Source organism: Macaca mulatta, chromosome 16 (genome assembly GCF_049350105.2).
Source record: "Macaca mulatta isolate MMU2019108-1 chromosome 16, T2T-MMU8v2.0, whole genome shotgun sequence".
In the NCBI taxonomy this organism is placed as follows: Eukaryota; Metazoa; Chordata; class Mammalia; order Primates; family Cercopithecidae; genus Macaca; species Macaca mulatta.
In genome coordinates, this window is record NC_133421.1 from 60167553 (window position 1) to 60194458 (window position 26906).

Below are 26906 nucleotides of genomic sequence, written 5' to 3' on the forward strand. Positions count from 1 at the left end.
ACAGCCCCAAATGGTTCCAGGGGACCAGACATGAAAGTAGGTAAATCAATCAGGTTGGGGAAAGGTCACGGCTCAAGTGAGTGGGCACAAGAGGACAGGCAGTGGGCGCCCCAGCAGGTCACAGATATTGAGCTCCCGTCTGCCTTCCCTAGTGCCTAACCTCTTCCACTGGAGCTGCAGACTTCTGGACCCCTCCCCTCCCTAGCACCCCTGGTAGAACACCTGCTCGACTCATTCCATTCAAGAGCCGTGGAAGTCACCTCGATAACAAATAGAGATGAACGTTCCTCCATGCATGGTGTGGGCAGGAATATTAGGAGTCAGTTATCATTTTTCAGAGATGGGAAGCTACTGGCCCAAAGTCACACACTGAGCTGATAACAGAGCCAGGACTAAACTGTGTCTCCTGCTTCCTAGTTCATGTCAGCTGCCATGTTCCCAGGACTCTTGGATAGCCTTCCCCACCTTTAAAGAGGATAACTGAGGGTGGGCTCCATCCATGCTCTGGAGGCATTAGCAACTGAATAATGGAAGATATGACAGATGAGCCTGCAATTCCATTGCCCTAGATATCTCCAGACAGGAGAGAGGGGTTAGGAAGATGAAGGCCTTCAATGTGACTAGGGAAGACTTCCAAGGGTGGAGGAGCCAGACAAGACCCCCCCACTAACCATGGTTCATACACCAAACTCTCCCCAGGCAGAGAGGATGAGGCCCAAGGTTCAGAGTAAAAGCCCCCACCGCAGACTTCCCAGAGGACGTGGTGCTGCTTCTTCCTACCTGGATGTCACAGCTGACAAGCCGGCAGGCCAACTCTCTTCTCTGTGTCTCCTGTCCTCATCGCTGGCACTTCACACAAGGCCCACACTGAACCCACTGGGTTTCTTCCTGGACTCTTGGTGTCAGGCAGCAGTCCTGCATAAATGCAGTCTTCGCCGTTGCAAGCTGCATTGACTCTGCCCTCCCTCACACTCAGAGCTGGCATCTCACTGCACAGCAGTGAGGAGACTCGCACACTCTGTAGCCTGTGCTTAGCACACAGTAGGCACTCAATAAATGAGTGACCAGTGAACGGCTCCTTCTCTGGTGCAGAGCAAAGGGCAGGAATGGCCTGGGCTCTGTAGACTTTTCAGTGGCCTCACTGATATGTCAAGAGGCCAAGAGCCCTTTCACAGAATCGCAGAGAAATACCGAACAGCCCCGGTCCCGCCCCCAGGTGGGAAAACAGGCTTGGGACCCAGGTAAGGATGACAGAAACAGGAAAGAGACCATGACAGGATGGGAAGGTATTGCAGGGATTTTGGAATGGAAGGGATTTGAAAACAAGGGGTCTTTCTTCCCTTTAGGGTCCTCTGAAACCCAAGCCTGAAAGAAAACACCCTCTCCCTACTCACAGACATGATCTCAAGGGCTCAAATGCATGTCTCCTGACTCAGAGAACAGGGTTCCAGGTTATTCATCAATTATCTTGTATAAGGTGACTCTTCAACTGTCTTATGGTTAAGACACAGTCTCATTCTTGAGCACCTTAGAAGAGCAAAACAGTTCCCAACCTCAGGGAGCCCCAGACTGAGGAGGCAACTGTCCCTGCACTAGCAGTGTATAGGGAGGTGGGACACAGAAGACCCCTTAGAAAGCAGCGCATGAGCCAGCATGAAATCCTGGAGGCAAACCTAGGTTCTAAATATGGCGGGGCTCAACCAAGGAATGCACTGGGAATTGTGTGTGGGTCCAGCAGTAAAAGAGGCTCATTAATCCACTAGGCTACAAAGCATTTAGCTTCTGTGTCCCTCTCTCCAAAAAAAAAAAGAAAACAGGTTAGGAGTTTTTCTGGGTGTTTGATTCTTTGCAGGCGGGTAGAGGGGAGCTGGGAGCTGGGCTATGTTTAAAACGAGGGGGGCCAGGCATGGTGGCTCACACCTGTAATCCTAGCACTTTGGGAGGCTGAGGCAGGCAGATCATGAGGTCAGGAGTTTGAGACCTGCCTGGCCAACATAGTGAAACCCCGTCTCTACTAAATATATAAAAATTAGCCAGCATGGTGGCATGCACCTGTAGTTCCAGCTACTTGGGAGGCTGAGGCAGAAGAATCGTTTGAACCCAGGAAGCAGAGGTTATTGTGAGCCAAGATCATGCCACTGCACTCCAGCCTGGACAACAGAGCGAGACTCTGTCTCCAAAAAAAAAAAAAAGGAGGGGAAGCAGGCGTGCTGGTACAGAAGGCAGGACCCTCCTGTGGGTGCCAGAAAAGGCTTTAGCGACAACAAAGGCGGCTGCAAGGAGGAGGCCAAATGGTACCAGCACAGGCAGGAAGAGTCCTTGCACTTAACCTGTAGTGAGGCACTCTCTCTCCCAAGACTGAATGTTCACTGTGAGCCCCGAATAAACCTCAGGGTCCCGTTTTCTCCATCTTCACACCTTACTATCATGTCCAGCAATGAATATGGGAGTGGGGGCCAGTGCAAGCCTCCTCCTTGGAACTCTGACACTGCTGCAGAATTTTCCAGTTAATGTACTTCCCACCTCACCCACTCCTAACCTCCTAACCCACCAGGCATCCCCCGTGCCTACTCCACCCCACCCAGCCACCAGTGAGGTGCCAAGAGGTGGTTCACTGCAATAACCCAACTCAAAGCACCAGTAAAGAGGGCTGAAAACCTCGTTCTTGTGTTTGAAGAAAAAAGTGAACTCACCAGTTTCACCTATGTGCCAGCATTTCACTAGGAACTCAGATGGGACCGGGGATATGAATGAAGTGTGAGATTGGAATTTGCCCTTGAAGACCTCACAGTATTATAGGAGAGCCAAGATGTACTAACGGATGCAAATCCCGCCTTCTGCTCCCCAGTCCTATCTTTCTCAAGCTCACCACGTTCACTCCTGCTTCTGGCTTCTGCACATACCATTCTTTCCATCCTGGTGAATGAATTCTTTGCCAAGATCCATTTCTCTGTAAAGGTTTTCCAGCCCAGGAAACACTCGTCCATTCCCTCCTTGGCATTCCCGAAATGCCTGACAAGTTCTTTCATTCAGCACTTCCTCTATGTTACAATGTTGATGTTGTAATTAATGATTTACCTCCCCTGCAAAACAGGGTTTCTGAAGAACACAGACCGCATCTTATTATCTTTGTGTCCTCAGCGCCAACAAAAGTGCTTGGCACGAGAGGTCCCTGGAGAGCATTGTGATGGAGGAGTCCTCGAGGAGTCTGTCTCTAGGAGCCAAACTTAATACAAGTAACTGAAATAAACAGTAGAGCTGCTACTTCCTGAATACGTCCCACAGTTCTCAAACTCGGCCTGTCCATACACTGAACTGCTGATCCACTGCCCCAAAACTACTCCTCACCATCTTCCCCATCTCTACAAACGGCACCTCCACGCACCCAGCTACAAACCTGGGAGTTCCCCTCAATTCTTCAAACCCAACTCATTATCCCCTAGCTGTTGAACATTCCACAATCTATCTGGAGTCCACCTAACTTCTTGCTATCTTGTCACTGTTGGTAGCAGCCACCTTCCTCCCTTGTCTTGGAGGGCAGCAGCCTCCTGGCAGACCTCCTTGCTTTCCACCCTCAAGCCAGCCAGCTACCCCCAGCCTTTGTCCACTGGAGCGTGACTTTTTAAAATGAGAAATAGGATCGAGTCCATCCCTTGTTGGCCACAGTCCAACAGTGTCCTAGCACACACTTGATATTCTTGCAGAAACCTCCAGGGGCCTGTGCTCTCTAGTCCCTCTCCCCTGGGTTGTCACAATCACCACCAGGCTCTCTCAGACACACACACCAAATGCTGGCCTGCTCTGGGATCTGGACAACTGCCCCAGTCCCTCTACTCCATATTGCCCTCACCCCACTAACTCATCTTTTAGCTCCCAAGATAAAGGCCCTTTTTCAGACAGGGGTTACCACTGGTTCCCCAGACTCAACTAATTCCCACCTTAGTTGGTGGGCACAACAGAACTTGTTTACTGACTACATGAATGAATGTATGGCAGGTACTGCAAGCAAATTTTCCACAATTTTATCCCCATTCTGCCAATGTGGGATAAGCCACTTGCTTCAAGTTACAAAGGAAATGACGGTCAGGATTTGGGCTATGGTGGCTTGACTTCACATGCATCAACCCTCACACTTGGTCTATGTCATGATAGTTCAGACAAGTCTCAGGCAGAATTAGGGGCCTATTTGGGTGGGAAACATTTCCAAAAGCCCTACCCCAGGACACCAGTCCAAGAGGCTCCTTCCAGATCAAATCATTTTAGGAAATGTTATATCCTGTGTCTTCTTGGAAAACCCCAATGCCCATTAGCCCACTGAAGGTTTTGGGAAATCTTGAAGTCAAGGAACATACTGGTATTATCTTTTTTTTTATTTTTTTGAGACAGGGTCTTGCTCTGTCACCCACGCTGGAGCACACTGGTGGGATCTCAGATGACCACAGCCTTGACTTCTTGGGCTCAGGTGATCCTCCTACCTCAGCCTCCCGAGTAGCTGGCACTACAGGTGCACACCACCACGCCCAGCTAATTTTTTTGTAGAGATTGGGTCTCCCTATGTTGCCCAGGCTGGTCTCAAACTCCTGGGCTCAAGTGATCCTCCCACCTCAGCTTCCCAAAGTGCTGGGCTTACAGGTGTGAGCCACCATGACTGGCCTGATACTAACTTTGGAAACACTCGGTGTTTTCCAGATTTATTTGACCACAGAACTTTTTGCCTATACTTTGGTATTTAGTGGAACACACTTCATGGAACGTTGAAGTGGAGGCTTTCTCAGTAAATACAAGAAAGGGAATAATAGACTAATCCTGTTGCATGTTGAGGTTATGTGTAAGGGAATGATGAAAGCTACGTGTAGGTTGAGTCAGCTTACAGAAAGACTTGAAAGCCAGGATAAACATGAACTTAATCCACTGAGCAATGAGAAGCCACATGAATTCTGGAGCACACAAGTGATGAGCAGTATCTTGACCGCAGAAGAAGGCTGGGCGCAGCGGCTCATGCCTGTAATCCCAACACTTTGGGAGGCCAAGGCAGGCTGATTGCTTGAGCTCCGCTTGAAACCAGCCTGGGCAACATGGTGAAACCTCGTCTCTACTGAAAATACAAAAAGTTAGCCAGGCATGGTAGTGCATGCCTGTGGTCTCAACTACTCTGGAGGTTGAGATGGGAGAATTGCTGGAGCCTGGGAAGGCGAGGCTGCAGTGAGCTGTGATTGTACCACTGCACTCCAGCCTGGGTGACAGAAAGAGATCCTGTCTCATAAATCAGTCAATCAATCAATACATACATACATACATACATATAGAAGGATATTCTTCAGTTTTCCTGATCCGCTTAAGGAGGTGGCTAAGAATTCCAAGGCCAGCCAGTTACCTCAGAAGCAATTTGACTGACAGCTGACACGATAAATAACCAAACGAGGTGAACTGTCTGAGGCTGCCATTTACACAGAATATAAACAGTGTCCCTTGGAATTGCACAAGGTGGTAGCCGCCTTCCTCTAGGCACATCTGGCTTCCAATCAACCTACAGGGCAAACTGAATTCCAGCCCTTCAGTTTCCAACGTCCCCTTGTTTCACTTCTCGATTGCCATGTATCAAACCATTCCAAAACGTGTGGTTAAAACAGTATTCTCACAATTCTCTGGGTTAACAGGGCTCAGCTAGATGTCTTTAGTGTCATGTGGTATCAGCAAGGGCCATCACGAGGGTGCATTCAGCTGGGAGTCTGGCGGGGTTGAAACCTTCAAGAGACACAAGTCTGGGCTTTTAGTTGTGTGTGACTAGAGCACCTTGGTTCTCCTATGCATCGTCTCTCACCATTCAGTAATTTAGCCCAAGCTTCTCTTTTGAAAACATGTCAGCGCATTTTCAAGAACAAAAGTGGAAGCTACCAAAATATCACTTCCATAACATCCTATTAGTCAAAACAAGTCACAAGTTCAGCCCACACTGAGGAAAAAAATAGACCTTATTGGAAGTAGCACGTGCACAGAGGATGAGAGCAATTGCTGGTGGCCATCTTTGGAGATGATCTACCATACCTCTAAATTTGTGAGATAAGAGTGTAGGTTTCTGATAACTTTGGAATTGAATGTACGGTAAGCTGTTTCCAGAAACAAATGCCCAATTAAGAACAAAGACGGGTTTCTTGGAACGAACATGACTTGTCGAGGATAAAGATGTTTATATCTCACATGGAACATTTGTAAGGAACCATGGAGCCAGAGTTGTGCAATCGCACAGGTTATTTTCTCCACTCTTGGGCACAAGTAAACAAATCCCCAAACCCCCAAATGGTAACAACATGACCTGGACTTAAAGGTATTGCACAAGAAGTTAGGGGCAAACTGATGTTTTGGCACCAGGGACATTTCTCATCGCTGGGCAATCCTTTGTTTCCTTCTTAGTGACATTCATTGGGATTTTGTTGCAGATACCACACAGGAAGAAGGCTATTAAACTGCGCCTATCAGCAGGAAACAGTCTGGAGGAGGCAGTCACACATAATTTTGTGGAAGAAAGTGCTGAGGCAAAACCAGTTGAGGTCCGATTCCATGATCCCAATGAACAGCAAAGGGTGGCTTCTAGAAGTCCTAGCACACATCACATACTATCACTCAGCAAAGCAGTTTTCATATTTTATTCTCATGACATTCAATACCTTGATATGCTGTACATATGTGCACCTGTGAGACACATGAGGTAGAGGAAATTAATGCCGAGAGCCTCAGTGAGCCAGGCCTTCTCCCTGCTGCCATTCATTTCACTTGATGGGATTGGTTATTTGAGCCTGAGCACACTAAGAACTAGCTGAGGGGTTGTGTGGTGAGAGGATTCCTGCTGTCTCACTGGGGCTTCTTCTCAAACCAGGGTTTTCTAACTCCACGTCCAAGAATGGACTTCAAAGGCACAATTTCCTCAACTATAGACAAATGTGTGTGTATTTACAAGGGTATTTTTAAAAAATCCAGTGCTTTAATCAGAGTCTCACAGGACAGAAGAAAAAAGTGGTAAAAGGATCATGGCCGAGCTGTGCTGCTTGATCCTGGTGCAGCCCCTGAGACTTTGTTTTGACCCACTCAGAACTATAGGGACAAATCAGGACAAATCAAAGTAGAGGACAAGTCAAAAGCATCACCTTGTCATTTAAAGGTTATACCACACTGTTAAAACTTACTTGGCTGGGCATGGTGGCTCCTGCCTGTAATCCCAGCACTTTGGGAGGCTGTGAGTGGATCACCTGAGGTCAGGAGTTCGAGACCAGCCCGGCCAACATGGCAAAACCTTGTCTTTAGTAAAAACACAAAAATTAGCCAGGCGAGATGGTGGGCGCCTGTAATCCCTGCTACTTGGGAGGCTGAGGCAGGAGAATTGCTTGAACCCGGGAGGCAGAGGTTGCAATGAGACAAGATCATGCCACTGCACTTCAGCCTGGGTGACAGAGCGAGACACCATCTTGAAAACAAAACCAAAAAAATTACTTAATATGACTCATTATCCCCAGATAAGAAATGGGAAAATAGCATGAAAGCATCAGATGACCAGACCTCATGGTAACAATGCCAAAAGTATGGGATTTGGACTCAGGGAAGCAAGGCTGTCTCATTCTGTTGCTCTAACACAGCAGCAAGACCGCTATGAGCCTCAAATTTTCATCTGGCAGAGGGCTATAATATCCACCTTACTGTGCTGTGGTGAGGAATGAAGAAAATCACAGAAGTAAAGGGACAATGCTTCCTATCCTAAATCAGAAACAATGCCACCATGAGGTACATCTTTTGCTTCCTGGTTTAGCTCTGTAGCCCCCCAAAGTTGCTGCTTGTAAAGCCAACTAACATCAATCAATTCTGTTTTTTCTTTTTTTTGAGACAGGGTCTCATTCTGTCACCCAGGCTGGAGTGCAGTGGCATCATCTCAACTCACTGCAACCTCTACCTCCTGGGTTCAGGCGATTCTCATGCCTCAGCCTCCCGAGTAGCTGGGACTACAGGCACATGCCCACGTCTAATTTTTCTGTTTTTTGTAGAGCTGGGATTTCATCATGCTGCCCAGGCTAGTCTCGAATTCCTGGGCTCAAGGAATCTGCCCACTTTGGCCTCCCAAAGTGCTGAGATTACAGACTATTACAGAGCTATCATGGCTGGCTTAAAAATCAGTCCTTTTTATTGTAATGAGTTGAGTTGGTTAATAATTAAAAAAATAATAAGAAGAAAAAAACGTAAAAAGAAAATCAATCCCTTTGCCTGAAAGTTTTCACCAGTTTCATTATTATCCTTGTAATGGAAGCCATTAGAAACATGGGTGCCTGTAACAAAGAAATCCAACTAGAAGGGAGAGGAGGATTCATCATTAAGGAATCAAAAAAAGTTGTGGAAGCAAACAGTAGAGGGGAGGGTGCGGGCTATCAAGGCAGACAGACCAGAATTGAAGTTTCTGGATTCGCTGCTTACTTCCACCTTGGATTCAGGTCTCCTTTGGCAAACCAGTGTACACATCTACTGCACAGGGCTAGTATGAGGGTCAAATGAGGCAGTATGAAGGTACGGTGACAACCATATGGGAAGCAACCAGCCCATGCTACAGCTCTCTTCCTCCAGAAATAAGAGTAGGTACTTCCATTGAGCAGGTTTCAGTAATAATTTCAGACTTTTGCTCTTCTAATAAAGGAGCTTAAGCAGCTAAGCTTCTGTTATGCAGATAAGAGGGAGTTAAAAGCTGGGTGCAGTGGCTCAAAGCTGTAATCCCAGCGCTTTGGGAGGCCATCACCTGAAGTCAGGAGTTCGAGACCAGCCCGGCCAACATGATGAAACCCTGTATCTACTAAAAATATAAAAATTAGCTGGGCATGGTGGCATGCACCTGTAATCCCAGCTACTCGGAAGGCTGAGACAGGAGAACCACTTGAACCCGGGAGGCGGAGGTTACAGTGAGTCGAGATCGGCCACTGCACTCCAACCTGGGTGACACAGCCAGACTCTGACTCAAAAAAAAAAAAAAAAGAGGGAGTGAAATGGGATAGTCTTACTCAAAATTGCCAAGGGAAGTCTGTTCCCACACTTGTGGGAGTTTAAATGAGATAATAAATTCTTTTATTTTTCAGTGAGTAAAGTGGGATGGCAAAGCGAGTGGAGGCTTGGGATCAGGACTGTGCAAAAAACTTCAACTGTATGGGTTCTCACCACTACTGGCCACAGCGAGCAAAACCATTCCAGCACATACAATTCCCAGCCTCCTCCTTTCCACCATACAGAGGTAAGTGCTCAGCCACCCTTTTCCTGTGCTGGGTATATCTTACAGGAAAATGCAGCTATTTTCAAAAATAATCATTTCAACCTGGGAGTCAATAATTAGACGTGACATTGCTCAATACTGGTGAATGAACCTGGAAATGAGAAGGGATATCTGTTCCCATCTCCCACAGGCATCAACTGTACCCCCATATATCCTAACTTCCTATTGGTTCCTTTGCCCCTAAAATCAGTGAAAAATGGCACTTAGTGAAAGAATGGGTAATACTGACTAATCATTGCTATGTATACTGATTAGCTGGAACCAAAGTGAGGCAGATCAAATTTGTGCCACCATCTAGATAAGTTCAGAGTGAGCACTCCCTTTCTTTATAGACAGCCTGCATCACAGGGAAAAACATTCCATAGCCACAAACCACATCCCTCAACAGTGTACTGCTAGGCAAAGCAAATCCTAAGTGCGTTTACTATGAGTAGCAGATTGTGTGCATCATTTTCATATATAAATGAGAGCCCCCAGATACAACAGACTTGAGCAGAGAACATGCTTTATTGAGGAGTAGATATAGAAGAGCACATTCTACCACATGTGGGGAAGGGTTTAGCTTCTGTAAAAGGCCTTTACCCCTTAAGAAAACCCCTAGTGAAGTTGATTTTGGATAAATTTTAACAGTGACACTGAAACTGGAGGGGAGCTGCCACTGAACATGCTTAAAATTAGCTCCCCCAACCCACAGTGAATATAAGTAGTGTACAGAGATGACAAGAGAAAGGCACAAATGACCGGAGTCAGGGATTGTGGTGAGGGCTCCACATGAAGACAGCATGTTGGAGGAGACCAAGTTGGGAAGGGTGACATGTCATACATCAAAAGTTGCCCCAAGATAGCAGGTTATAATGGGCTACAGAGAAATTAGAGGGAACATCTCTTCCTTCACTTGAACAACACCAAAAATAGAAGACCAGAGAATAGAAGGACGGTGACAAATCCCAAAAAGGAAATGGAGGAGGAGTTTGTGGAAGGGCAGAAGCACTTTAATCCTAGAGGGAGGGTGAGGCACTGTTGAAAAGAGAAGCAAACCTTGGCAGGGGTGGCCATTCTGCCTTGCTGAGTCATGAGCTGAGATATGAAAGTCACTTTCAATCATTTTCAACTTCTCCCAGGGCATTGAGACAGAATCAGTGCAATGTATACAGAAGTAAAGATGTACTGTATCAGACTAGTGGAGGTGAAAAGACTTCTGCAGTATAATTAATCAGTTAACATGCAGCATGAAAGGGAGAAGTGGACATTACTTTGGCACCTGCAAACGTAAAAAGGGACTGGGAGTAAAGAGAGAAGGAAATATTTACTAGTGGGTACTTCACGGTGAGGCAAAAAGTAGTATCCGCTCCCTTTCACCAAGACACTGCCCACTGCCCACAGGTGAACTCAAATCAAACCCAGAACTACCACTTCTTCATTCTTCTCTCCATCTCATTCAGATCAATTATATGCTATTACCAAGACTAGTCCCTGGGAAACTCTTCAGAAGTATTTGGCTCTGGTAAGCCCAATACAGATCAAAAAGAGGTCTCTTAATCAAAATGAAGGAAAGAAATTTAAAGCAAGATGAAACCCAAAGTGAATGGATCCCCTGCCAATCCACACACACTCACAAGTGCCACCTCTTCCCTGCCCCTCCATAGAACACACACATAAGGAGTAACTGGAAAGGTCCTGGTGGTGGCAGCCATATTTGGAGGTCTGGTGACCAGGCGGCAAGCACTAGTACCACGCTTAGAAGACACAACACAACCTCATGGGGCGAGAGGACATGAGGAGAGAACCAGTGACTGGACAGGTACAGTACCATAACAGAACTCCTTGGGTCAGTGCTGAGAGACCTGCACTCAAGTCTAATACAGATCCCATCCAGGCAACCTCACTGAGGCCGAAACAACAGTTCCTCAGAACCAGCGTCTGCAGTGTACACAAAGGTCGGAGCCAGAACAGTCCTGAGGGGGATGGCCTTCCCAAAGGATACTGTACTTGCCAATCACAAGAGCAACAGAAATGACAGACAGATCCCTAGGGTACGGATTCCTACTGCTGGGGTTCGCTGGCTCGGAATGACAGGTCACTTTAAGTGCCCTTGGGAGGGGTCCATTTTAAGCAGCTGGGATCCATGGTTTTATTGGAGTTGGACCTTTTGGCCTCTTTGGCTATCCACTCATCAATCAGGTCCTAGGGGAGAACAATGGGAAAAAGGATTATATACTTTCAACTCAAATGCCTTTACATAGATTCCAAAATAACTAACCACCAAGAAGGAATTGCCAAAGGTTTAATAACATATTAGGGTATAAAAAAATACTATCTTTTGACTTACAAACGACTTTTCTATCTAATCCATTCTTCCTATTTTACCCTCAGTGAGAAATGAAAATCATCGCTCACCTACCTTTATTGTATGTATGAAACAATTTTAAAAATTAGAAGTGAGTATGAGTTGAGACAGCATTTGTGAAGATTCCTCTACAGATGGGCAATTTCCTCCCATGTAAGAAAATCATCAAATGACAGAAGTGCTGTACAACATAAAGCTGCTTAACTGGAGCTGCTTAACTTGTGTCATCCAAATTTGAGACAGGAGCTTACCAAAACCTTCTGATACGGATAAGGCAATGCAGGCATCACTGCCAGCTACAGAAACGAGACCCAGGAAAAGGGGCATGTAGCCAAACTCCTTTAAGGGAAGGTTCTCTTGAGTCGTAAGGCCCCTACTTTGCTCTGCTAAGCCTTGAAGGACATCCAACAATGAGCAAGCTGCTGATGAAAACCTTACCTGTCTCTTTAAAACGAGGTGTTTTCCCTTCCAGTACTTGAGCATCTGAAGGGCTTGTAGAGTGCTGACAATGTCTACAGGATTCACAGCCGTCTCCTGACTGATTTCTGAAACAGAAGATCTACTGACAACCTGACCAAAGTGCAGGTTCCCACCCCTTTGCCCCCAACCAAGGTCTACTTTCCCTTAAAGGAAATCCAAATGGACAGAATCTTCTGTACTCAACCCAATCTGTTTAGAAGGAGTTTACAAAGTATTCATTTGACCAGTCCAAATAACTACAGAAGGATATTACAGCAAGAAGCTATTCTTGGCCCCTTAGAAATCAGGGTCAAATACAGACCAAACTAAATTGTTCCACCCCTGCATAAATACACAGGGATGTCTTTCTCAGAGAGATGAACCAAAAGACCTGAAGTTTTTCTTCTTGACTTTTACAAGAATTAGTGTTAGCAACTCTGGATTTGAGAAGCCAATTAATAACCATTCCCAGGGGCCAAATGCTTTGGATTCCTAGGCAACTTTAGTGAGGGTCTCTGCAGTGGTCCATTTTCAGTTGGCCTTCCTTTCTCATATTTAGGGGAAACACAATACCCACTAGAGTTAACTTCTTGGGCAACAATCAACCATTCCAAGGAGTCAAAAACCAACCTTTGATAGAAATCTCTTTGCCTTGGAAATTATGCAGGTAGCGGAGAAGTACTTCTTTCCAGTAACTGCGATAGCTTATAAGCCCCAGATCTGAGAGTGGACGTTCTGGGGAGCCAACTTTTTCTTCGACTTTGGAAAGCAAATAACCTGCCAGGGAACAAATACAGACTTTTTCTAGCAGCACTAGATCTTACCCGAATAGCAAAAAACAGTGTGCCAACATGCAAGAAGGCTTAAGAAGCACAGTCCCCTCTCATTCCAGGGAATGTGTTCCAAGACTCTCAGTGGAGGCCCAAAACTGTGGATAGTACCAAATCCTATATATGCTATGTATTTTCCTATCAACACATACCTATGCTATAGTTTAACTTATAAATTAGGAACAGGAAGACAGTAATAGTAAAACAGAACAATTATAACAATATACTGTAACAAAAGTTATGTGAAGGTTGTCTGTCTCTCAAAATATCTTATTGTACTGTACTCACCTATTTTTGGACCGCAGTTCACTACAGGTAATTGAAACTGCAGAAAGTGAAATGGCGGATAAGGAGGGCACTACTGTAATAGGCACTAAAAGAACTCCGGGGCCGGGCGCGGTGGCTCAAGCCTGTAATCCCAGCACTTTGGGAGGCCGAGACGGGCAGATCACGAGGTCAGGAGATCGAGACCATCCTGGCTAACACAGTGAAACCCCGTCTCTACTAAAAACTACAAAAAAAAACTAGCCGGGCAAGGTGGCGGGCGCCTGTAGTCCCAGCTACTCGGGAGGCTGAGGCAGGAGAATGGCGGGAACCCTGGAGGCGGAGCTTGCAGTGAGCTGAGATCCGGCCACTGCACTCCAGCCCGGGCGACAGAGCGAGACTCCATCTCAAAAAAAAAAAAAAAAAAAAAAGAACTCCGGAAGGCTTCACTATTAATCATTTTGATAACAATGGTTCTCTATAGGTGTGTGTTGGAAACAAGGGAGACAGGAAAAAAATGTGAAGCCACTTCATTACCTAGTTTTAAAACATTTTTTAAATCTTTGAATGGTAAGAACAGATTAGCTCAGTACCACCTATGAGATAGTGGGGGGAATGTGTGTGTGTAAAAAACCCAAATGATGAAGCCTCTAGTTGTAAAGTCTAAACACCTAACATTCAATTTATACAAAATATACAAAACAACATTATGGAGATGCAGTCTGCAAGGTTCATAATCTGGGTAACCCTTTTAGACAACTAACCTCCTTTCTTCAATAAAAACACAGCAAGGAAAAAAAAGATGGGACTGGAAAATTTTAGACTGAAAGTGAATTATGAGCCATATTTCTCAATCTCACTATCAATTTTACCTGGATCTAAGTATTAAAAAAAAGTTTTTTAAAAAGAACAAAATCACACCAGGGAAATCTGAGTATCACAATTTATGATATGAAGGACTTTTTTTTTTTAAAGGTGTAATAGACCTTATTTTTTAGAAATATCAAAATAATGGCAGGTGAAAGTATAGGTAAAACGAGGTTAGCCCCCTCCACCCCCAAAAAACAGTAATTATTGAAGTTGGGTGATGGGTATAGGAGGGTTTATTATACTCTTGTTAATGCTTAAAACTTCCTATAAAATCAAGTTTATATGAACAGTGTTACCTATTCAAAGATATATAGTTCCCCTCTTATGTCACTTTCCAGTTCATCTCTTCTCAGGTGACTTAAAAATGAAAAAAGGCAGTTGGGCAAGGTGGCTCACACCTGTAATTCCAGCACTCTGGGAGGCCAAGGTGGGCGGACCACCTGAGGTCGGGAGTTCGAGACCAGCCTGACCAACATGGAGAAACTCCATCTCTACTAAAAAAACACAAAATTAGCCAGGCGTGGTGGCACATGCCTGTAATCCCAGCTACTCGGGAGGCTGAGGCAGAAGAATCGCTTGAAACTGGGAGATGGAGGTTGCAATGAGCCAAGATCGCACCATTGCGTTCCAGCCTGGACAATAAGAGCAAAACTCCGTCTCAAAAAAAAAAAAAAAAAAAAAAAAAAAAAGAAAGAAAGAAGGCTTGGGGCCGGGCGCGGTGGCTCAAGCCTGTAATCCCAGCACTTTGGGAGGCCGAGGCGGGCGGATCACAAGGTCAGGAGATCGAGACCACAGTGAAACCCCGTCTCTACTAAAAATACAAAAAAAAAAATTAGCCGGGCGCGGTGGCGGGCGCCTGTAGTCCCAGCTACTCAGGAGGCTGAGGCAGGAGAATGGCGGGAACCCGGGAGGCGGAGCTTGCAGTGAGCCGAGATCGTGCCACTGCACTCGAGCCTGGGCAACAGCGTGAGACTCCATCTCAAAAAAAAAAAAAAAGAAAGAAAGAAGGCTTGGAAGGCTAATTCTAGGAATTCCAATTTTGATTACAATATACCCTGTCCTTTGACAGTGGACATCAAATAGAGAATAACACACAGTGGAGTCTTGTTTTTCACAGCAGTTATGTTTCATAAAGTCACTGAGAACCTGAATTAGTGAATACTGAACCACTGCTACTAGGAGAAATACAGGGAGGGTTAGGTTCCTGCAAGCCTCTGGTCACACATTGGTCAACCATCAATACATAACCTTATTTTATGTTTCTGTTTAAAAATGCCTTATTTAATATACACTGTTGACATCACTAACATTGAACTCACTGCCAGCAACTCTCTAATTCACCTGAAGAAAGCCATCTAACCTCTGTAAGGTACCCCGGGATTCCTGAGATTAGTGTAAGGTATCCCCCCAGGATTCCTGAGATTAGTGTAAGGTACCCCAGGATTCCTGAGATTAGGAACACCAGACACATCAGCACTACTCATAGGGGCCATTTAAAATCAACAGAAAGCCAAAACCGTGTGGCATTCACAGACTGAAAATGAACTTGTTTACAGTATAAGAGCTGAAAACTCCGAAGTCAGCTGGGAATGCGTGCATCCATGACTCTTATTTTTTGCTGCTCTGTGCATGTTCACGAATGACCACAAAAATGTTAAGATTGATTTTGGGGTTACAAATAAAACTTAGTGAGTAAGCAAATTCACAAACACAGAATCCACAATTAATGAGGGCAGAGTATATTATGCAAAGGGTCCATTGGGTGCATGGATTACTTCTAGACAAGTCCCTACAAAAGTGAAATCCCTAGCATCAAGGAACAGATTTTAAGCCTCATGCATGTATGTGCTGTTTAAAAGTCTCAAACTGGGATAATATGAAAGAGCTCACTTTATCATCCTCTGTACTTCCTACTCATTAAGGAGAAGTCCTGTATCCCTTCAATGGTCAATGTGTATCAGGCAGAATGACAATGTTCAGGTTTTTCCTACTTGTTCATTCATTTACTAAATATCCATGTACCTCCACTACATTTCAGGAATTGCAGAGACCACAAGACAAAAAGACAAACAGCAATATTCACATGGTCCCTGCCTTGTGGAACTAATGACTTAGCAGTTTCACTTACTGAAATCAATAAGCATCTTGCCATAGCCCTGTCTCATGTACTGAGGCATGGTAAGGATACAGGATACGTTGTAGTTGAGGAATGAATTCTTTTCCTAAAATCAAGAGCAAACAGATGAACACGTCACGAGGATTTGAAACCAAAGGTTTCAGCACTTCCACAGATACAAAATAAGGCTGCTTGCAAAACATCTGGGTAACCAGTCCCAAGGAGTGGCTGTCAAGCTCACAGCTGTTATAACCACACCCCTTATCATGGCCAAAGCCATTAATCATCCCAGGATTTCCCTAGCTGAGACCTCCAGTCTCATTTTAAGGGGGCTGACTCTGGGTTCCTGACAGCCACAGAGCAGGGTAAGAAGGTTAAGGCTGCTGACTCAGTATATAGAAGCCCACTTTAAATGCAATTTTTGAAAAGGAGCTGCCTACTGGAAGAGAAGGGAAGGAAACAACACAGTAAGTCTCCATTCTGCAAAGGGATTTAAAAAAAAAAAAATCAAATCGAATGAAATCAAAATGTGTGATTCCAGTTGCAGGAAGTGTCCAGAATAGGGAAATTTGTACAGACAGAAGGGCTGAGAGGGATTGAGTGGAAAAAGAAGTGATTGCTAACAATTTATTTTCAGGATAATGCAAACTGGATTGATTGCACAACTCTGTGAATACACTATAAACAACTAAATTGTACCCTTTCAGTGTGTGAATTTATGGTGTATGAATTATATTTCAATAAAGTTGTTATACTAAAAGTCATAAAATCTGGCCTTGGGCCAGGCGCAATGGCTCACACCTGTAATCCCAGCACTTTGGGAGGCTAAGGCGAGTGGTCACTTGAGGTCAGGAGTTCAAGACCATCCTGGCCAACATGGTGTAAAACACCATCTCTACTAAAATCACACAAAAAATTCGCTGGGCGTGGTGGCAGGCACCTGTTATCCCAGCTGCTCAGGACGCTGAGGCAGGAGGGTCACTTGAACCCGGAAGGCAGAGGGTACAGTGAGTCAAGATCACACCTCTGTATTCCAGCCTGGGCAAGAGTGAGACTGTCTCAAAAAAAAAAAAAAAAAAAAAAAAATCTGGCCTTGGGTCTTTAAAAGGCGCAGTAGTGTTATCACTGAAGGGACTGTGCTAGGAGCCCAGCTAAACAATCAGGCAAAAGGAGTATATTCCTGGTTTTAAGCTGATAACACAGAGGCAGGCAAAGCCAGGAGAGCTGGCTTGACTACAAGATGTTGGCTTGTGGGTTACTAGGAAGGGCTCTGGCCAGTTATTAATAGGCAGCTCCAGTCCACAATTCCAGAAAAGAATTAACCAGAAGCTTTTAATAAAAACTGCATTTTCATTAAACAATCTTTGATACATGGGTTTGCCCTTTTTTTTTTTTTTTTTTTTTTAATTTAAGGAAGGGGTGTCATCATTGCCCAGAGTGCGGCTTCTTCCTGTCGGTGATTTGAGCCCCCAGCTGCGAACATGGATCACCCTGCTCTGGCCAGTGGCTTCTTAATCTCCAGATCCTGCTTACCTTGGAAAAATATCCAATCAGGTGACAGCCAGTGTTGTCCGCCTCTGTCATAACATAGAACAGGAAGGGTTCCACATCATAATATAATGTCTTATGGTCCAGAAAAAGTTTGGCCAACAGGCACAGGTTTTGGCAGTAGATCTGGAAGCAGAGAAACAGAGTTCATGTGTGGGCCACTGATTCCTAAACAGATAAAGGCCTAAAATTCACAAACATACCATAATTATTAATGAAACATATTGTATATTTTGGCAAAAGAAGAGTTCTATGTCCTTCACAAGGTATGATGGAGAAAAAACACATGCCTTCTGAAACCTGTGAATATCCAACATTACAACTCCTTTCTAAAGCCACCACTTTTTACCTTGTTTTTCTTGCCATCCACTTCAAACACAGAGATTGAACCTTTGCGATATATCTCATCACCAGGTGGGTGTTTCCACACACATTTGGCCTGCAAGACAATGAAATTCACATCAGGGAACCAAAGCCTCCCAACAAGACTGCTCCTCAAAAGGGAAAAGGAATGACAGGTCAAATGGGATTAACTGAGCTACAGGACAGTTGGACAAGTTGAGAACATACTGTAAAACACAGATTTTTTTTCCATAAAACAAAGACTTCCAAAGTCATTTGAATATATTTATGACACTTCTATAGCAATCTGGAACAAGTACTCTGGATTACATTCTGGCACTGCTTTAGCCCAGGAGATTAAAATCACCCACTACATAAAGGTCAAATAAATAACAATACCCTTGCTTATTATGCCTCAAGCCAACAGGAAATTCTTAAGCAGCTTATTTCCAGCAGCTTAGGGTGGCTAAGTACTTTACTCTCACCTTTACCCATAACTTCTCATTACCACCTAACCATTATGGTCTTCTTTTGTTCAGATTAGAAAACTCACTCACAATGATAAAAACCATGTACCATTACCTGTCTGCCCTTCTCCCCTGCAACTGCATTGCCTTAGTTATATAAGGAAATTAAGAGAAAGTCCTGTGGCAAAAAAAGGAAAAAAAAAAAAAGCAAGCAGCCTAGCTGAGCAGCAGGAAGCTAGGGTCACTTGGCCACAAGGAGGCATGAAGTACCCCCTTTTCCTAACTCTCAAGTGCTAATTGTTTTAATGCAGCCAGTCAGCTGCATTCTGCTGTTAGGTGAATTCTTTAAAAGGTTTACATTTTAAAATGTTTAACGCCGCGGTGGCTCACGCCTGTAATCCCAGCACTTTGGGAGGCTGAAGTGGGCAGATCACCCGAGGTCACAAGTTTGAGTGCAGCCTGGACAACATGGTGAAACCCCACCTCTACTAAAAATACAAAAATTAGCCAGGTGTGGTGGCGGGGGCCTGTAATCCCAGCTACTCTGGAGGCTGAGGCAAAAGAATCCGGGAGGTGGAGGCTGTAGTGAGTCGACATCACACTACTGCACTGCAGCCTAAGTGACAGAGCAAGACTTCGTCTCAAAAAAAAAAAAAAAAAGTGTTTAAAAGGTATAGATACACAAACTTTTTTTTTTGAGGTAGGGTGTCACCCTGTCACCCAGGCTGAAATAGCACGATCATAGCTCACTGCAGCCTCAAACTCCTGGGCACAAAAGATTCTCCCACGTACCTAAGATTATAGGCACGTGGCACTACACCTGGTTAATTTTTAAAATGGTTTTTGAAGCAACAGAGTCTCACTATTTTACCCAGGCTGGTCTCAAATTCTTGGCCTCAAGCAATCCTCCCACTTCAGCCTCCCAAAGTGCTGGGATTACAGGTGTGAGCCACCACACCTGGCCCATTAAACACTTTCTATTAAGCAATTTTACTGCAACTCTTTTTGTCAACTCAAGAAGCATGTTCCAATTTGTCATATGTAAATCCAAATATTTATTAGCTGGAATCCCTCCAAGAAAATTCCATCTGTAGTTTGTTCCTATCTCTACCCCTTTACTCATGCTGGCTCTTCCCAACAATAAGCAAACTCATGTAACAATTATCGTTTAGAAACAGAAGCCAAGCCAAAGGAAGACCATTTCATTTCAGTGATCACACCTGAAGCAATGGGAATAAGAACAGGCATGGAATAAAATAGGAATTTCCTGAAATCTGATTTTTATATCATATAATATGGAAGATTTTCAAATATTCATAATGTTTATTCGATCCTCAGATTTATTCAGACCCTTTGTTTTCTCCTTCTATTACTATTTCTTGCCCTTTTAGCTATTTCATCGGTTAGTGTCACTAAACAACCAGAAACAAAAAGGAAAAAAGGCATAAATGGTAAGCAGTGCACATCAATAAAAATACCTGCTTTCACATAGTAAAACCATTTTACTTTATCTCCATGAACTGCCATCTGTGTCAGTGCCCCTCCTTCTGACCCCATCATTCCCTGTACACTGTATCTCTACCAATCCCCGCCAATCACCTCCCCTCCATGACTCTAGCCCCATGCAGTCAAGTGTGCCAGGGCCTGCAGAACTTGAGTCAAAGCAACAGTTCTGGGCCCTGAACCTGCAGACCACATGCTCCTGAACTGGGAACATAAAAAAGCAGTATCACCAACCAAACTGGGGAGAAGAGTATAATGACAGAAATCACAGGAAGACTGGGTCATAGATGCTCAGCATATAGAAATCCTGGGAAATAAAATAGGAAGGGGAAAGAAAAAGAGACACCCCCGAGGCCTTAGAGCCAAACTATATTGTGATTATGAGAACAAGGGCTGGGCACGGTGGCTCATGCCTGTAATCCTAGCACTTTGGGAAGCTGAGGCGGGTATATCACGAGGTCAGGAGATCAAGACCATCCTGGCCAACATGGTGAAACCCCGTCTCTACTAAAAATACAACACTTAGCCAGGTGTGGTGGTGTGCACCTGTAGTCCCAGCTACTCAGGAGGCTGAGGTAGGAGAATCATTTTAACCCGGGAGGCGGAGGTTGCAGTGAGCCGAGATCACGCCACTGCACTCCAGCCTGAGCAACACAGCAAGACTCTGTCTCAAAAACAAAAAACAAACAAAAAAACAAGAAAAAACGCCGGGCGCGGTGGCTCAAGCCTGTAATCCCAGCACTTTGGGAGGCCGAGACGGGCGGATCACAAGGTCAGGAGATCGAGACCATCCTGGCTAACACGGTGAAACCCCGTCTCTACTAAAAAATACAAAAAACTGGCCGGGCGCGGTGGCTCAAGCCTGTAATCCCAGCACTTTGGGAGGCCGAGACGGGCGGATCACAAGGTCAGGAGATCGAGACCGTCCTGGCTAACATGGTGAAACCCCGTCTCTACTAAAAATACAAAAAACTAGCCGGGCGAGGTGGCTGGCGCCTGTAGTCCCAGCTACTCAGGAGGCTGAGACAGGAGAATGGCCCGAACCCGGGAGGCGGAGCTTGCAGTGAGCTGAGATCCGGCCACTGCACTCCAGCCTGGGCGACAGAGTGAGACTCCGTCTCAAAAAAAACCAAGAAAAAGGCTTCTCTGCCTGAAAGGCTAATCTAATCTCTACTCCTTCCCTTGCTCCATGGCAGAAATATCCCTTAAGACAAAACTTCTTATTTCATAACAGAGGGGGTGGGGGAAATGGCTTTTTTTTTTCTGAAGCTGCAAAAAATCTAGTAAACATATTTGTCAACAATAACAGATTCAACTCCTTATACCTGCTTTATTAGGAAAAAGAGAGGAAGGCACCAAAGAACCCATTCTGCTACTTTCATAATCTGTCACAGGCTGATCACTCTTACATATTAGTAAGTGTACCCATTCAACATATATTTCCTGGGCATCAGTTGTCCACACTAGTTGCTAGGGATATGAAGGTGAGCCATGCTGTCCCTGCTCTGCCTAATGAAGTCTGTATTTTCATCTAGTTTGGGACACACAAAACCTGTGGGCAGAGATAATACATATTCCAAGGAGGAAATGAAGAGGAGTAGGCAGTAAGAACAAAAGACAGGAAGACGTACATGACAGGATGTGGGTAAGGGCCCTCAGCTGCTTTGGGTGGCACCCAGCACAAGCCATGCCTCAGGCTCTACACCCCACCTTAAGCTGTGGCCTTCCATTTCCTATGCCTTCATCCCACTGCTGAGGACCACTGAGAAGGTGCCTGAACAGAGGCAATCACTATGGCAAAATCTAGAGATCCTACAGCTTATTGTCATCATGGTCAAGGCAGAGGAACCCAAGACAACTCACCATGTGCCGGCGGAGTATCGTTTGGCTCTTCATATATTTTAAACAGAATTCACACATATAGAGACGTCCCAGCCGTGCATATTCTTCAGGATATGGAGAATGGTACCAGGTATCAAGCTCATAGCGGCCAAAAGCAATTGTTTTAATCATGTTGCTTCCCTCTGTGATTTGGCCTTGCAGCCTTAATTTCTCCTATTGCCAAGAAATCAAAAGTCAAAGGAGGATTAGAATTTATTATATTTGCTTTCAGGAAGGACACAATGGATCCTGTAATCCCAACACTTTGGGAGGCTGAGGCAGGCAGATCTCTTAAGGCCAGGAGTTCGAGACCAGCCTGGCCGAAATGGCAAAACCCCATCTCTACTAAAAATACAACAATTAGCCAGGTGTGGTGGCAAACAACTGTAATCCCAGCTACTTGGGAGGCTGAGGCAGAAGAATCATTTGAACCCAAGAGGCAGAGGCTGCAGTGAACCGAGATCGCACTACCACACTTCCAGCCTGGGAGACAGAGCGAGACTCTGTTTTAAAAAAATAAATATTGTCTTGTTTCTAAAAGCGTATGTGCATGCCACCATGCTAGGCTATAAAAAAAATCAGACAGATTTGGCTTCTACCTATGAGAATTTACATTAAAGAGAGCTACATGAAAAATCAGGCAGGCATAGAGAAAACTTACTGCCCATACTGCTCAGAGCACAGGTCTCAAAAGAGGGGTTCTCTGCTACCTCCCACATTCTGGGCCTCACCAGAATGAGACCTTGGAAACTTCATTATTATCAGCCTAGACCAAACTGAATTATAAAGAAAATCATCACAGATACAAACTGCCCACCCTTAGAAAGTATTCTAAAACTAAACAGAAAAGTTGATTTAGAATCTGCCTTACTTATCTGCAGAAACTTTTATAAAGCTATATGAATCTCTGTGACATATATCCACAATGCTCACTTAGAAAAAAAAGTAGGCCTTTTAAAAAATATTTTTCAAATGTGCATGATAATTCTAGAATCTAAACTCTAGAAGGCAGAAAATATTTCTGGGCTGGGTGTAGTGGCATGCCTGTAGTCCCAGCTACTCAGGAGGCTGACGTGGGAGAATCGCTTGAGCACTGGAGGTCGAGACTGCAGTGAGTCATGATGGCACCACTGCACTCCAGTTTGGGCAACAGAGCGAAACTCTGTCTCAGACAAAAAAAAAAGAAAAATCAGTGACTTTGAGTTGGCTACAAAAATATTATAATTTGTAAGTATAACCAGGTGTAAAGTTGTGAAACGCTAGCTCAGAAATGCTCCATGACAAAACAGGATAGAGAAAACTAGCAGTAGGAACTGCCCATTCCAGCCAAGGGTAGCCAGCAAACCCTGCCTCCGCCCAGTTTTCAACAAGTCTATTATTTGATACAATTTTTTTTTAATACAAGGGGGAAGGGGGTGAAGATGAGATTCACTTTAAAAACTGAGCTTCCCTGAACACATTTAATCTGTTATATCAGAGGTAAACTCAATCACCAGAATTTTCTTCAAGCAAAGTTGTTAAAAATTCTGCCTAGGACAGCAACTCAGTATAAACTAGCTCTAAATAAATATCAGAATGGACAACCAATGTATCAAACTTGACTGTGTCAAAGATTAACTCTAAAACATCTGACAACAGCCTTTTCCATTATTCCCCTTCACTGTTATTTTCATTCTTAGTGCAGAGGAAACCTAGCAAAAGGGGAGTTCCTGTTGGGATTAAGAAAACAACAGAGATGAGTCTCTCCTAGGCTACAGGTTCTCAGAATTGCAAATTGCCCAGCTGAGACAAAGGGGAGCCTATAGTTTTATCCAGCCTCATCAGCTCTAGCCAAACTGGTACTTCCGGGAGCTGAGGTGGAAAGAAGGGAATAAAAAAAGGAAGGGAGGAGGGGTGATTTGTTTTAAATCTGAAAGGGAAAGGCTAGTCTCCAAAAAGGGACAGCTGGGAAGAGAGGGAAAGAGATTCAAGAAGCAAGGTACATTTAATTCCCACCAAACTGATTTGCAATCATTTTTCTTGGCAATTCTAAGCACCTTTCACAAGTGGTCTTCAGTTTGGAGGTTTTAATACTCACCAAATCCTCTGAAGCCCGGGCTTGTGCTCTTCGGAAAAGATCCAAGTCATACTCACTTGTCAGGTTTTCTAAGAGAGGTTCCCGTGTGTTCCCATAGGTCTGTCTGTGTTCCTAGGAAAATAACCAGAGCATGACACTCTGACACTCTCTGCTTCTAAGAACTTTTTAATCTGTTTCACTTCAATCCATGCAAACCACACAACCATAAGCTATTTATTTAGTGCCTACATACTAGGTGCTAGGCATTGAGCACAAGACATACTCATCAGATTAATGCCACTACCCACCCCAGTGAATCTGGAAAGGAAATGCTCCCACACCTCCAGAAGGGAACTTCATTCTATTTCTTCGTGGATCAGAACTCTATGCCTCCATTCCTTCATGTAAAAATGTGCATGACAGTACAAATAAATAAAGTACCACAAACCCAGAGACACTACAAATTCCCAGAATCCTGAGATATGGAAGGAGCTTTGGTGGATACTCCCGGATTTAAAAACAAAACACACAAAAACCAGATTCTCTAAGCCTTAGTGTCTAAGATTTTAGACTCAAAAGAAAATCTGCAGGAAGGGAGGGGCAGGGGCAGCTGGATGAAGTAGTCCTTTGTAACTTCTTTCACTTGAATTGCTCCAGCCACCATTACACTGTCTGCAAAAGGCGTGCTACCCTCAAACTCCAGTCCACATGCTCAGGAAAAATAGGCTGGACTCTAAAAAATGCCTTACTAAATATTAAGCAAGAATAAGACAGGGAAAAGCCATAGAAAATTAAAAGCGTGAAAATAATCCAGTCTCAAAATAATTTCCCAATCTTACCATGGCAGTCACTACAAGAATCCTTTCCAGGAAAGAGATTCTACAAAGGAAACTTCCCTTTTAAGCCTTTGATTTTAGCCCTTCCCACTCTGTTCTAGGCTCCACCTCCCATCCAGAGAATAGGAGATAATAGTAGTTAAGTGGAGTGGACGGCTTATCCCAGGAAAACATTATAGATTTCACACACATATTAGCATATGAAGACACCACTTATCAGTATCTTTATCCCTATTAAAATTTCTTCTGGTTAATCTGATTCCATCTGCTGTGAATCTTTTTAAATTTGGACCCTTAACATCTAAGATTTGGGTTCTAAGCATTAGTTATTTCTTCTATTTTGAGGAACACTGGAAAAAAAAAAAAAAAAAGCTTGAAAAAAATCCTAGCCAGCATTTTAATCAAGGAGGTTGGGTCCTACTAACCTATCCCAAATTACTGAAAAGCAGAGCAGATGTTTGTTAAGGTTAAAAATTTCAGGAACTTTTACTTCAGACACTCTTTCTACCTGTATGATTTTGGGCAAGTTACCTCTCTCAGTCTTAGTTTTCCTGTATATAAAATACGGGAAATACCACCAATCATACTGGACTGTTAAAAGATCAAAGGAACATCACAACCACAGTGCCTAGTACTAATCACTCAATATACAGTATCATTGTCTTATTACTCTTCTAACCAGTTTGCAGATAGAAACAGTGAGCAAGACTGGGGCAAGCAAACAACCTGGTACCCTACAGCCCACTACTAAAGCCCTCACTCTACAAACCAACAGTCTGGTGTAAAGGTCTAACTACAAATTCACCCCACAACCCATCTCACATTGGCCTATGTCCACTTATTCGTCAAATTATCATTTAAGACAGTGATGACTGTCAAAAAAGTAAATATAGGCCAGGTGCTCACCTGTAATCCTAGCACGGGAGGCCAAGATGGGCAAATCACTTGAGGTCAGGAGTTTGAGACCAGCCTGGGCAACATGGCAAAACCCTGTCTCTACTAAAATTACAAAAATCAGCTGGGTGTGGTGGCCCACGCCTATTACTCCAGCTACTTGGGAGGCTGAAGCAGGCGAATTGCTTGAACCCAGAACCCGGGAGGCAGAGGTTGTAGTGAGCTGCGACTGCACCACTGCTGCACTCCAGCCTGGGTGACAGAGTGAGACTCTGTCTCAAAAAAAAAAAAAGTAAATACAGTCATCTCTTGATATCCCTAGGGGAAGAGTTCCAGGAATGTCCCCCAACCTTCCTGCATATAACAAAATCCGTGGATGCTCAAGTCTCATATGTAAATGATGTCATATTTGCATATAACCAGGGCACATCCAGCAGTATACTTGAATTAATCTCTAGATTACTTACGTGATGTCAACGCCATGTAATAGCTGTTATACTGTACTATTTCAGAAATAATGACAAGAAAAAGTCTGTACATGTTCAGTACAAACGCACATTTTTTTCCCCAAATATTTCTGATCTATGGTTGGCTGAATCCACAGGAACAAAATCCATGGATACAAAGGGTCATCTATACATAGTCTGGCATATTTTTGTCTTAGTGAAGCCATGCCCTGAGTAAGTATTCACATGCCCTACGTTTAAGAATCTATTCTAAGGCCGGGCGCGGTGGCTCAAGCCTGTAATCCCAGCACTTTGGGAGGCCGAGGCGGGCAGATCACAAGGTCAGGAGATCGAGACCACAGTGAAACCCCGTCTCTACTAAAAATACAAAAAATTAGCCGGGCGCGGTGGCGGGCGCCTGTAGTCCCAGCTACTCAGGAGGCTGAGGCAGGAGAATGGCGGGAACCTGGGAAGCGGAGCTTGCAGTGAGCCGAGATCGCGCCACTGCACTCCAGCCTGGGCAACAGCGTGAGACTCCGTCTCAAAAAAAAAAAAAAAAGAATCTATTCTAATGGCTAAATAAGAAAACATTCCAATTCTATGAAAAAAACTAAAATGTCAGAAAAAAACTAAAAGAACAGCCATAAAAAAGAATGAAATCATGTCCTTTGCAGCAACATGGATGCAGCTGGAGGCCATTATCTTAAGCAAATTAACACAAAAACAGAAAACCAAACACAGCATGTTCTCAC

At 44.4% G+C, this 26906-nt stretch overlaps 1 protein-coding gene across 8 annotated transcripts in view; it reads right to left on the reverse strand.

Annotated features, from left to right (window-relative positions):
- Positions 1 to 9783: 9783 nt before the first annotated feature.
- KAT7 (lysine acetyltransferase 7) overlaps positions 9784 to 26906 on the reverse strand; it is a 41874-nt gene continuing 24751 nt past the window's right edge. For all 8 annotated transcript variants that reach the window (XM_077971234.1, XM_077971233.1, XM_077971231.1 and 5 more), the window contains 8 exons: positions 24000 to 24110; positions 21905 to 22096; positions 18079 to 18168; positions 17715 to 17855; positions 16194 to 16287; positions 12732 to 12878; positions 12081 to 12187; positions 9784 to 11479 (listed from right to left, as the gene is read on the reverse strand). In XM_077971234.1, coding sequence (XP_077827360.1) covers positions 11378 to 11479; positions 12081 to 12187; positions 12732 to 12878; positions 16194 to 16287; positions 17715 to 17855; positions 18079 to 18168; positions 21905 to 22096; positions 24000 to 24110 — 984 coding nt within the window. In that variant the 3' untranslated portion in view covers positions 9784 to 11377. The remainder of the gene's footprint in view (positions 11480 to 12080; positions 12188 to 12731; positions 12879 to 16193; positions 16288 to 17714; positions 17856 to 18078; positions 18169 to 21904; positions 22097 to 23999; positions 24111 to 26906) is intronic.